The 13772-nt window shown below is 44.8% G+C and overlaps 1 protein-coding gene across 11 annotated transcripts in view; it reads right to left on the reverse strand.

Moving 5' to 3' along the window:
* Window positions 1-13772, reverse strand: part of BCAS3 (BCAS3 microtubule associated cell migration factor) — a 319099-nt gene that overhangs the window by 230282 nt on the left and 75045 nt on the right. For all 11 annotated transcript variants that reach the window (XM_032707131.1, XM_032707129.1, XM_032707130.1 and 8 more), the window contains one exon: window positions 8574-8707. In XM_032707131.1, coding sequence (XP_032563022.1) covers window positions 8574-8707 — 134 coding nt within the window. The remainder of the gene's footprint in view (window positions 1-8573; window positions 8708-13772) is intronic.

A 13772-nucleotide genomic window follows, 5' to 3' on the forward strand; every position in this document is an offset into this window, starting at 1 on the left:
TCAACACTGGGCCTGATTTTGACAAATCCTGGCACAAGTCTTATTTTAGCTTAAAATGGCCAGTTTTGAAGCAAATACAAAAATACAGTTAAACATTTTCCACTACAGTTACTCCTTGCATAGATCTCAGATACGAAGTCCAGAAGGATTTAATTCTCTTTTAAGTGTGCTCTACACAACGCTTTGATGGAAAGCAAATTCTTGTTTCTGAAGGAATGCTTGAAAAGAGAGATTAAAGTTTGTTTCCAGCCTGGTCCTGGCAGACAACTCAAGAAAACAAGTAGTGGAGGTTAAAATGATTTATCATAGAGAAAAAAAGTCCTAAAACAATTCTTCCAAACTTGTTTTTAAAGGTAAAAGCTGACTAAAAAGAACCAGTATGTGAGTGGGATTTACCACAGCAAACAAACATACAGACGAAGGATTAGTTCTCATTATATTATTAAACAGCATAAACTCCATAAAATTCTTCAAGATTTCACTGAAGCCAGTTTTACAATACACTAGGTACTCAAATTGGAGTAAACACTGATAAAATCTTGACAAATATTCCAGAAATGCACTCCAGCTACTCCAGACAAAAGCAGCAAAGTATTCATCATAGTGCAAGTTTCCAAGCGAGCCCCGAAGCCTTGGGAGATAAAAAAAAGGATTTAAGTCTTGTGACTTGTGACAAGATATTTGGCTGACAGACTGTCGGGACATAAAATGTTTCATCAGCATTACACAGATAAAGCAAAAACCAGCGCTGCACACCTGCTCCTTCAGTCTTGGTGACAGACCCCAAGGATCCACCAACCACACAGCTCAACCAGCCCCCCAAAATCAGGGATTCTGCTCTTACTGACCTACAGTCACAGCACTCAGAGCTCTGAGTCTGCTCACAAAGTGCTTCACCCCTCACAGATCGCTCAAAAAAGGGTTAGAGACCCCACAGGGATTAACGAGGGCCAAAAAAGGAAACCCCAAAGCCGTGGAAAAATGATGGCACCGAGGGTATTGCTGTTTAAAGGGGCAAATTCTCCTGGTCAAAACCAAATATTATGAGTTGTGTAAAAACTGCCACCCTCAGTCACAACAGAGCTGTGAGATGACAGAGGGAAAAAATGACATCTCACTGTCCTGTGGAACAGAAGTGTGTGTTTCTACTTTAATACTCCTTCCAGTTGGCATCCTGGGGTTATGCTGTTGTAAAAACTACACACAACAGCCCTGGCACACGACAATCCAAGCCAAGAAGCTGGGAAACAATCACTACAGGATGGGTTTTTTTTTCTCTCAGTGTAAACATTAGACACAGAAAAAGTATCCCTGATCTACAGGAGGAAAGAGTGGAACTACATAACCCAAAATGCTCTCTTGGAAAGAGCATTCAGGGTATTGTGGCCATGATTGCTGAAAACATGGCTGAAAACACAGAGGCACGAGGCTTTTAAGAGGAATAACAGGGGAAAAAAGTGTTGACAGATGAATTAAGATTTTTAGGAACAGGGCCATGAAACCCTCCTCAGCAGTGACAAAAAGGACTCTGGAAGCTGCTGCCACACAGGCAGGAATTCCACTTCCCTCCTCCTGGTGTCAAACACGGCCTCGTTTGTCCTCCACAGATAAACCAGGAGTAACAGAACCACAGAAATTCCAGGAGGTAATTCAGGGAATATTTCCAATTCCAAGGGCAGAATTAAACACGTTCATATCAGACCAGCCCAAATCCACCCGTGCGATGCGAAGGAGCCCGGAACTTTCCAGCAGCCCTGGAAGAAGGCAGTGGACCAGGCTGAGAGGAGAATGCTCAGAAATGACTCCAAAAAATCAAAAAATCAGCTGTGTGTGTCCATGACAAACCCCATAAATCTTCCACCACGCTGCTCCTGTACATTACACAGAGTTCTTGACTGCTCAGAGTATAAACAAACTGCACAGTGGCCCATTAGTGGTTTTCAAGTTTATGCTAAGCGTTGCAATTTATTGCTGTCCTTTAGGCTAATGTACTATTATTTCATGTATTTAGAATATATTTCTGGATTTGTTGTTAATTATGATGTAATGTTTAGATACCAAAGATCAATCAAGATCCCATAGTGTTTACAGACACATGTTAATAAAGCACAAAGTACACCAGATCTCTCACGATGAACAGTTTATTCTATAGCTCAAGGTCAACATCACATCTAATACTCACGTCTGTAATTCAAAATTTTATCTATCCTCCCCTGTCTGAGGCAGTAAAGGCAATTACAGACCTGAGATTTTGTATAACTTGGGAACCCTTAAGATATTTTCAGTTGCAATACTAAATCCTTTCGTGGGAACATCAGTGCCCTCTCCCAGTTTTACACCCATTTCTTCGGAGCAGTTTGGTCCCTTAAGCTTCACACTGCATTTCCCACATATCCAAAAGTCTGGGGGAAATCCCTGGGTACTTCAAGCCCTAATTAGAAGCACCAAAGCCTCTTCTGGCCCAAAGGAATGCATTTAAGGCAACCACAGAATGTTATAAGGACAACAAGGTGCATCCTCCAATTCTCCCGTGTCTGAAGCACCATCAGCTTCCTTCGGCTCTGCCACTTCTCTCACCTTCACCAGTTGTTTCACACAACCCTTTCCACCAAAGAATTCACTTCTAACTCTGTAAATTCTTTTCAGTCTTCCCCTCTCTTCAAAGAATTCCAGAATGGTTTGGGTTGGAAGGGATCTTAAAGCTCATCCAGTCCCACCCCCTGCCACGGGCAGGGACACCTTCCACTAACCCAGGTTGCTCCAAGCCCTGTCCAGCCTGGCCTTGGACACTTCCAGGGATCCAGGGGCAGCCACAGCTTCTCTGGGCAACCTGTGCCAGGGCCTCACCACCCTCACAGGGAAGGATTTCTTCCCAAAATCCAACCTAACCCTGCCCTCTGGCAGTGGGAAGCCATTCCCCCATGTCACTGTCACTCCAGACCCTTGTAAATAGTCTCCCTCCATCTTTCTTGTCAGCCCCTTCAGGTCCTAGAAAGCTGTAAGTAGGTCATCCCAAAGCTTCTTTTCTCCAGGCTGAACAATCCCAATTCCCTCAGCCTTTCCTCCCAGCAGAGCTGCTCCAGCCCTCTGATCATCTCAGTGCCTCCTCTGGACTCTCTCCAACAGGTCCATGTCTTCCCTGTCTCCCCCTGTTTTCCTCCAATTACTCTTCTATCCTTCTACCTTCCACTATCCTATTTCCCAGTGTTTCCAACACTATGATGTCAAATCCTCCACAAAACTGAATTACAATGTAGCTGCCCCGTTCAGAGCGAGACAGTCGGGTAATTTAATCCATGGAGTCCTACAAGGACACACCAAGTGCCAACAGCCCTCCCAGAGATCAGCTTTCAGGACTGCATAGATCAAAAATCACTTCTGATATTACAGAATCACCCGGTGGGGTGGGTTGGAAGAGGCCACAGTGGGTCACCTGCTCCCCTACTTACAGCACAACCCTCACACAGGTACTGGTACCTCTTTTCTGAGCAAGGAGAGGGAGCTTTCCTGGGCTGTCCCAGCACCTCCCAGGCAAATCCACCCCTGATGCACGTGCACCATGCAACAGTCAGAAAACAGAGCTCCCAACAAAGAAATAAAGCACATTTTGATCTTCCTAGTGCTCTTTTTTTTTTCCCCTACAGCCACTTTTTCAGGTGTGGGGAGTTCCACCAGGTGCAATCTGTATATTCTGGTGCACTTCACCGCATTTAATTAAACTTTGATAGTTAATTGAAACAACAGTGGAGAAGGACCAGCAGTGCTGCAGCAGGAACTTGACCTGTTCATGCTCACTGTGCCGTGTCACAGAGAAAACACACCGTTATTTGAGGCACTGGACTTAAGTATTTAATTATGCTGTGCAGAGAGATGGCAGAAAGCAAAAACCACTATCATTAACAGTGAGAAAGAGCAGCAGCACCAAGGAGCTAAGGGTCGAAATAAATTAGAAAACTGGTCTGCACATGAATTTTTTTGGTCGAGAAAATCAAGGAAATGATGCAGCAACGAACACAAATGAAAAAATAATAAAATCATGGACTACACAATAAGATTTATCAGACCCACACAGACCCAACTCTGTCTCCCCAGGTCCTCAAAACTGATTTCAGATTCCAGTTTCTCCCTAGGCACAGGGAGATGCTCATGTGGGGTCCCCCAGCCAGAGCAGAGCTGCCTGCTAATAACTGAAACTACAAAGGCCACTGCTCCAAGCTCTGGCTCCTCAAGGCACTCAAGCTACTTCTAATTGCAGCAGCTTCTTCTTGTCTGCTCTCATCCAAGACTGATCAACTTCCCAAAATCAATCTTTATTATTTCAAGCCTGTCCCCGGCTTATTTCCTAGAAATTAGAAAGTCTCTCTTCCAGAGACTATTCCAATAACTGCAGCTGTCTGTCAAAAGACAGGAAGGAATTTCTCTTGGCCATGGAGGTTCACCTCAAACGTTTGTGAGCTGTTCCAACGTTTCACTCCCCGGACGTGGGACACAACCTTGCCCGGTCTCTGTGGAATCACGTCACAGGAACATTTCTGCATTCCCTGGAAAAGCGTGGAATCGCACGTGCTCCGTGGCAGCCCGAGCTGGAATGTTCTCCTCATTGCCTGTGTTTGCCTGTGCCCACAGAAGTCAGTCAGAGCAGCAGCAGCAGCAGGCTGACAGTGCAGGAGGTCACGGAGGGCCCTGGCCACGGGCCCGCTGACGCTATCGCTGCGTTTATTTGTTCTGGGCTGAGATAATTGTGTTTTCAGGGATTTTGTTTGCTCTGTTTACGATTTCAGATCAAAGGCAAAGGATCATCAGGTGACGCTCTAACTTTCATCTGCAAGCAAATGAGCTTCCTCAGTTCGGAACATGCTATACCTTCATTAAAAACCTCCCAGAATGCTCCTGGGGAAAAATATGAGTGTGATAAGTGGTGACTCACAATGCAAGAGCTGCAGGAAAAGAAAAGGTATCCTTGACCAAACCAGGCACCACAGACACGGACACATTTTTCCTCTTTGCAGCTGAACTGTCCAAATGTGGATCCTCTGAGAGCTTCAGGTCTCTCTCTGGTACAGTTAAATAAAACCAGCACTTGCAGTGGACCTTCCTGGTGTTACTCAGCACCTCAGACATGCTGCTTTTTGTCCTCTTAAGGGGAAAAAAAAAATAAAATCTAAAGTGTAAGTAGCACTTCAGGACTAGAAGATCTTAATCTGATGTAACCAAAACAGTGACTTCTGTCTGTGTTTGCAGAAAAGTGACTTTGAGCGTTGTGACCTCGGGACTTGCATCGCTCCAACCAGTGAATCATCTGAGCTCTTCACATCCTTCCATGGTCATTGTCCCTGCAATTCCCTTCTGAGGCAGAGCTCCCCTTTCCACCTTATCCCATCTTCATTCCAGTCCCATTAAAGTGGTTTTCTTAGGAAGTGACTGATCTTCCCAGTACTCAATGTTTGATTCAGCACAAAAGGCTTCTTCCTGTATTTGCTGCTCAGTGTCAGCCAATACAACATAATTTGCAATAACAGCACTTTAAAACTCAATAATGCTCTGTTTCAAAGTACCCAGGAGGAGAAAAGGAAAGCTGTGTTAGGAACAGCAGTTCTGGAGAGACAGGAATAATGCTGCTGCTCATCTTGAATTTGTGTCAAGGGGAGGGGAAGCTCAGAAACCCAACCTCACCAGGAATGGCACCTAAATGTCCTCAGCACCAGGACACCAAGTGGGCTGGCAGGGACAGGTCCCTAAAATGAAGATCACTGACAGCTGACATGTGGGTGACATGGAGACACTGCTTGACTGCAGTGTTAGTCAGAAAACACCCTTATTAAGCCACAACACTTGCTTCTTTTCCATTAATGCACATTAAGTGTGCAACTCAATCCACTTAGGATGCTTCTGTTTAGGAATGACAGAGGGGACTTCCTGTCACTTCCTCTTAGGAGACACATGAGAAGTACAAGCTCCTGCTCTGCCCTCCAACCACCGAAGCCAAGGTAAACCAGAGCCCAGGAATTCTGCAAACAGGGATATTCCAGGGCTGGGATTGCAAACTGGGTGAAATTGCAGCTCACACCAATAAATTTGGTTCCCAAATTTCTGCTCCCAGAGTGAAAATGGCCTGTCCTGTGTTACACTGCAGAAAAACTGGTCTCACAGTGCATTCCATGTGAAGTCCATTTGTGCAGGAGCAGTGATCCCCTGTGGAAACCTCTGTGTGTCCAGAACTCAGGCCCAGCCACAGAAAACCACCTGAGAGTTCTAAAAACACCACCCGTGTACCAGTTCTTTGTCCATGGACTGAATGGTCTTATATTATTAGTATTAGCAAGAAAAACACTAATGGAGGACAAAGCAAAAAGAAAAAGCCTGTGAAAGAAGGAGATTTTGGGAACGTGGGGTGAAGCTCTTCTGGCCAGAATCTTGTGTCCAAAAGCAGATGATTTCAGCAGGGACATTAAAATCCCACATATAACACGGGCATAATGATGATGTTTAACCAATTTATCATGGGTACTAGCTAAACAAATTCTGACACTGATAATCACTCATGTCCATCAACACAAATTAGAACTTTTTATAGCTCCAGTGCAGAAGGTGACCTTTAAGACCATTGGCCTTGATTCACAGTTAGCTTTAAACCAGGGGGGGGAAAAAAAGGGAAAAGGTCTGGTGGCAAATGTATAAACACTGTTCTAACCAGAAAGGAGGTACAGAGGCTCCCAGTGTGGGCCACAGAATATCTGCATTGAGGATTTTACACTGAACAGTCTCCAAAATTTGTGTCTAATGCTACTCATACATGACATTTACACAACAAAAGAGCAGCACTATATACTACCCTTCACACTAAACAGCTACAAATACTTTTTTTCCAAAAGAAAAAAGTAAAACAATTCATCACATTCTGTAAATCTTTTAAATGATGTGTATTGAGGATCACAGGTACCAATGCAATATTGTTTAATTATCCAGGGAGCTGTGAAACTCCCACCAACACACCTCAGACTGGTTAGAATTTTCCCCATTTTCCGCCATTCCAAAAGCTATACTGTTCACATCCCAAATGGAAACTGTGTGGCAAACGAGGAAAAAAATTTTACTATGTTGATTCTGAGGATTTTAATGCAATGCTTTCACAGAGATGCTAATACTATACCCCAAAAACCCAGGTATCAATAAGGGTTTCTTCTCTAAGACATGTTCTGTTTGGTTTCCAATGTGTGCCTTGAAAACAAATTTATCAGCTGTAAAAACCAGAAGAACATCTTTGTTCCTTGTGACTGGAGTCCTGTGCTTTGGTTTTCAATATTGAGTCTTTGTAGGAAAGGAGAACAAAAATAACTCTAAAACATTAAACACATTGAAGAACAGGCTCAAGCAGATGACAGAGTGTGTGTATACACACAGATCTCATTGCTCTGTGTATTATTTATAAAAATTACTTGTTGGTACTATATATATTATCCCATAGGCACAGTTTTTCCTAATTTCCTCTCACTTTCCAGATGGGTTATTCCTTCTTATAGTAAACCACTACCTATAACAGTAATTACACTTTTTCTGAATGGCAGCAGCAAAGTCTAACTTAAACCATCAGTAAATTAAATTCACACAGATTGAAACATTATCAACCACTGCTACATGCAACAAGGTTTTCAGATTCTACTTGTTACAGAGGCAAAAAATCGAAGGGAAATGGTACAACTCATAGGGAAAAAAAAAAAGGTTTGAAGGAAGTGTAATCAGGGTACCACACTAATCCCAGCTCCCAGTGCCAGGGTCATAATCACAGCGCCCGAGGCTTCTCCCTGTCACTCTGCTTTACATCTGCCAGGCTGTCACAAGCCTGTGCTCGCAGTGTGTAATTGCATCAGCGAGTGCAATACTCATTTCTTAGCCCGTGGTGACATTTTTATTCCTGTATTTAGAGCGGGTTCCTCGGCAGTTACTCAGTGCCACGAAGGTGGGGCCCTCCCGGTGCCCGAGAGCGACGCTGGGCTCGAGCAGAGCCACGGCAGTGCCAGCAGGAGCAGTTCCCTGTCCCCCACCCCGCCAGAAAATCACCTCACTGAGCACTGTTTAAAACATCAGACTCGCCCACCCTTGGCTAACATCCTAACCTGGGGTTCCACCTTTCAGGGTGGGATTTCTCAGCTGGGAAGTTGGACACGTAACGCCGCAGAGAGAAGTTAATGGCAGCCCTTTGATTAAACCTTCCCTTCAACTCTTTAATTGTCTGTCTGTGGCTTTTACCACCAAAGTCAAGCACAGAGCCTGACAGTTGCTCCACGGGCACGAGACAAATGTTGAACATGTTACATGAGAAAAGGTTAAGTGCAAACACAGCCAATAATCGGGGCCCTTTGGAGGCAGTGCCAGAGCTGAATAAATCTGACAGCACCTCATTGCAAAGGGCAAGAATTTATTCTTGTCCAGGTTAAACGCTCTGCTCTTATCCCTTCTGTGGCTGGAACACAAGAAAGGCTCTTTGTGTGCTGAAACAAACATTAAAGTGCCAACATACGCAGAATGTATAAGGTGTCTGGGGATTATTCTTCAGCAAAAAGAGTTTGACTTACTTTGGCTTCAGTCTCTCCCCTGTGAAGTGTGTACAAATGATGGACGGCACTTTGTGAGGATGACCAAGGATGTGTCAGGATTTGGAAAACATGGAAATCATGGCCTAACGTGTCAGTGGTGACCAGCAACATCCCTGGGTAAAAAAACAAACAAACAAAAAAAACAAAACAAAACAAAAAAAAAAAGAAAAAAGAAAAAGAAACACAAAAGCACAAGAGATTAATCACTGCAAAAGAAGAGGTTTAAAATGTCTATCTAAAAAAGCAAGCATGGTTTACATTTGGGTTTCTGGAAACAGGAGAAAACAGACACAGAAAATTAGTGAATTGAAAGGGATTCACCTCATAAAAATGAATCAGAAATTCAGCTGAAATCATATTCACAGTATTACTACTTAATAACTTATTAAGCATTCATATAGTATTGCAACACAAATCCATAAAAAAACAACTGAAAAATCTGAATATTCTAACTAAATTTGAGAACTGTGTGACCAATATGAAGCATTGAAATGATGGATGTTACAGCAAAACCCCAAAATACTCTTCCCTAGGCAAGATTGATGTCTCCACAATAACAATTTCTGGAAGAAGAGACATTATCAAAACCCAACCAAAACAACCCAGACCAAACCAATCCTGAAGAAGCATCTTTCTTATAAATGAAAGAAACTGATTTATTGGTGAAAGGCAGCAAATCAGAGTTGAGAGCTTTCAAGTGAAATACTCAATTAGGTATTAACTTCATTGAAAACAGGTCACTGGTGGAGGTACTGAAATGATTCCATTAAAAGATCAGCAGAATCACAGCAACTTGTATTTGTTACTCACTTTTTTCTCCCACTATGAGTCAGTCCATAACCCAGTTTTTAAACATTTACAAACATATTTGAAGTCAATTTGCCATAAAAGTGCATGATTTTATACCAAAAATTAGGTATTTTTGTACATATAAGAGAAGTGCAGCATCGTGGTAGAACGCAGAGCTACGGCAGCAAACTTCAGATTAATTTTTCTGCATGAAAATGTCCATAGTACCATACTTATCAATGAAATCTAATAAGTTATCACCCAAAGTAATCCTCTGGCATTTAATTAATGTCAAATACAAAGTGGTTTTAGCAGTTTAACAGTGACATTCTAAGTAGTTTTCAAGGAACCCATCTGTTAAAGGAACCCAGGAATTCCCACATTGTGATGATTCTCCACATAAGGCAAAACTGAAATCTTTTATCCTTTAGGAAGAGAACCTTATCTCCACGTTTTACATGACACCTATTTAAAGGAATAATGATTATCTCACTGCTGTCATAAAAAAGCATTTGCTTCCTTGGGTTATTTACACGTGGCTCCACGATTCATCTTCCCCTCAGACACAGACAGGACACATCTGAAAGCTCTCACAGCATCACCATTGAAGTCCCATCTTATGACACTTGGAACATTTTAGAATGAAACTGGAATAAAATCCTCTTGTGTACCGAGCAGCTGAGAAACAGTCTCTTAGCAAAGATTAATTAATTTTTCTACTGGGCCACCATTACATCACTGGATCGGTATCCTGAGTGTTTTCCCTCCTTGGCAATCCTGGAATCCCCCTTCCCTTCAGCCCAGATGGAAAAATTTCAGTGGCCAAGGAGGCCTTGACCTTGTGGGCCCAACATCCCTCCCGGTGCCACTGAGGGGTCTGTGAGGACACGTGAGGCACAGCCCAGTCCCGACCCCTCAAACCGGGACAACCCGGAATCATCAAGGGCTCTGTGGGAGCACCACCGGCCGCACCCCTCGGCCCCTCAGGAAATCAGCATCCTGAGAGGGCAAACACCTCCTTTAGGGGCAGCAAGGCCCACCAGCAGCAAGGGACAAACTCAGAGAAATCCAAATGGCATCAGAGACAAACCTGCCCCCGAGTCTCCCCTCAGCGAGGCCGGCAGGGCCAGGCCAGAGCGCGGCCACCCACACAGCTCCCACCATCCCTCACCGTCACACCAGCACAGCACCCCAGGCCTGACCTCAGCAAGATCCCCTCCAGCAGACATACTTTTACTGTTACCGGCTGGGACCGCGGTCCCGGGTGTTGGAAATGAAAGGGAGTTTGTTATGGAGCTGAGAAACCCGGCAGTGCACTGGGGTATTATGTTTGGGCGGGAAGGCATGTGAGCTGAGGTTGGTCTGGATGTTAATGTTGGCTTAACTGGCAATTTCCTTGATTTGTAGTGACTGTGTTGATAGGAAATACAGCTAAAGTCGCCCCGGTGCGAGTCAGCCAAGTCTTTAGTGTGGGATTATGCACACAATTTGCATTAATTCTGTTCTGCAACATCACAAACTCCACTTCCCTCCTAGTGAAGTGTGCGGTCCTCAATAATATATAGCATTTCCAGCAGAGAAAGCTGGAAGCAAACAGGGGCTTGTGTGCTGGAATTAGGCTGCCACTGTTACTGGAGCAAGGATATTCCAAAAGGTCTAATTCAACCCAGTAAGAATCTATTTTCTCTATTTCCGTGTTTTTCTCTGCTCACATGTCAGACAGCTTCATAGAGAAGTGGAGTGTGCTTTGAGTCCTTTTGAGCTCTCCATTATTCCCTTTGGAGAAGCTGGAAGAGATGAATCCATGAGGCTTCTCTCAACAGTGAGCAGACAGCCTGAGCAAACACAGTTAGTTTTTTCTTCCCCCAAAGCTCTAGAAGTGTTTTATAAACCCGGACACAGCGCTGAGTGCACCCAGAGATCCCAGCAGAGGTTCCCTGTGGGATCCCATCCCATGGCACAGTGTGAGGAAGATCATAAAAAAAATACTTCAAACAAGCCAAAAATCTGTCTGGAACTGGGGACAAAAAGCTGTCAGTGAAAACACTGGCACTCCCCCCCGTGTTGTCCATCACAGCCATCGGTGTTTGGCCAACCGGGATCTCGTTTCCAGCGCCGGCGAGAACCGCAGGTGTCTGCGGGCAGCCAGTGAGCCCACATGGGATAGAATTTCACCTCACAGCCCTTCCCCCAAATCCATAAACCCCCTCTTTAACCTGAGCTTTAACCTGCGGTGCACGAACCCCCAGAGCCCACGGTGGTACCTGTTTGTTCACGGCCCGGACCTGAACGGCCGCAGCCGAGAGATGGCTCATCCCTCTGGGCTCTGATCGCTTCCAGACGATCCACACGGTCCCTGGTTCCACACTCACGTGCCTCGCCTTTGGGTTTTTCAGGGGTTTCGTGGGTTTTGGGTCTTTTTTTTCTGTCTTTGCTAACTTGAAGGAGCCCGGAGGTGAAAGATAATACATTCGTGGGTGGAAAGGAATTGACTTAAAAATAGAAAGATGGGTGGTATCTGATCTGGCAATTTTGCCTAATCCAAACTCCTGCTGCCTGTCCTGTTTGGAATAAATGCATTTTAGTAGATGAAAGCTGAGGGGAAACAGGCCCTTCGCTTGTTATTAGCGACTCTTTTTCAGTAAGTTAAAGCAGGACCTTTCACACCCACATTTGCATTTCAAGTACAAATATATACTGGCAGAACTTGTATCAACACGGAGGTCCCAAGCACAACACCACAGATGGGAAAGAACGTGTATTTATAAAACAGCATTTTGAAATGTCTTCCTCACCCCTGTTATTCAAACAATAAATCACCACTGGTTTAGAACACTGCGCTTGGGTTTCGCCGTGGTATTTTCCAGCCCTCACGCTGAAGAATCCCAGTTTTCCATTATCACAGCTCAGCCATTTTGTTGCTCTCTCCATCTCCCTGCAGGAATACCTAATCCCAGCAGGGAAACGTGAACTGGAATCCCGGTCCTCACCTCACTTTCACTTTCAAGTGCAGGAAACTTCAACTCGGCTTTCTAAGAGACCTTGTGACAGTTTTCCCAAAAAGTTGTTTAGAAGGAAATACGGGTTAAAGCTGCCATAAGTTCAGCCCAGAATGTTTTCTCTTGTGATGTACTTTAGGGATGAATAATCAGAGATGAAAAGTGAATAATTCTTGAGGATTTCCTGCTTATTTTTCAAACTGGCAATAATCCCTGTTTAACAGATAACAGCTGAAGTCTTGCATACACAGGACCCAGTGGAAATTTATGTGTAAAACAGACATTATTTAGAATGTATCTCACTGCAAAAATTCTGATTTTGCTTATCCATAGTAAGAGGGTGCAGCCAGAATAAATTAATGACTGTTTTACTGCGTGGTTGTTTTAAATCCATGGAGTTGATTAAAATCCATACTTAAAGGAGGAGACAGATACCCTAGATGGGAAAAAAAATTAGCAAAGCTTTGTTTTACCTGCCCTAATTTACAGTTTCCTACTTTTCCTGCATTCTTTTTGGGAAACAATAAGCTTCTTTCAGGATAGAAACGTTTAAAAAACACCGGGAATATATGCATAAAAGGAAAAACTGGTACAGATGTAGACTGTGGGCTAAGAGCTATTTATGCAGTATCAGAAGACTAAACCAGACTCTGGCCTGGCCATAAACTAAGCCCACGCCCTAAATGAGGTGCCAAGCCACAAAAAGCATTTGCGTCAACTGGGAATACAAGGAAAAGAAGGACTTCTAATTATAGGGCCTGGAAGCGGAAGCCCAGAGTGATTAGGAGTTTAGGCGCTGCTGTATGTTTATCTGGGAGCTTCCTCTCGCTCGCTCTGGGCCCGGCTTTGATAGATGAGGCTTGGCCTAAAGGGTGGGATCGCAGTCGCCGCCGGTACACCGAGTTCTCCGCAATCCCAAGGAGCCCGGGCGGGATGCTCGGCCCTGCGGCTGTGCCGGCACAGAACCCTTGGCAGCTCGGCGTCAGCGGGGCAGCCCCGGCGGCAAATTAGAGAGCAGGGCCTGCTCTGGGCAGGGGCTGGGAAGCTGGGAGAGCCGAGCAGCCCCAGCACCCCACCACATCCTATTTATAACACCTCCCGAACTGCAGAGCTGCCGATCGCCCGGACAAACGAGGCCCCGGAGGCTTCGCCTCGGGCTGGAGCTTCACGGGGAGCTTTGAGCTCTGATGGTCAGAGCACGGTGCTGGGAACACCAAGGCTGGGGGGCTCAGCCCAGATGGGCCACTCACCAGATCTTGATGGTCCTCAGGGATCCCTTCCAACTCCCAATATTCTGTGATTCTAAGTTCCCATTTTCAGAGGGACAGGAGGGTTTCCCACCTCCCAGAACGATGTCATTCTGTCACCACTCACTGAAGGACTCGATACG

Source organism: Chiroxiphia lanceolata, chromosome 20 (genome assembly GCF_009829145.1).
Source record: "Chiroxiphia lanceolata isolate bChiLan1 chromosome 20, bChiLan1.pri, whole genome shotgun sequence".
NCBI lineage: Eukaryota > Metazoa > Chordata > Aves > Passeriformes > Pipridae > Chiroxiphia > Chiroxiphia lanceolata.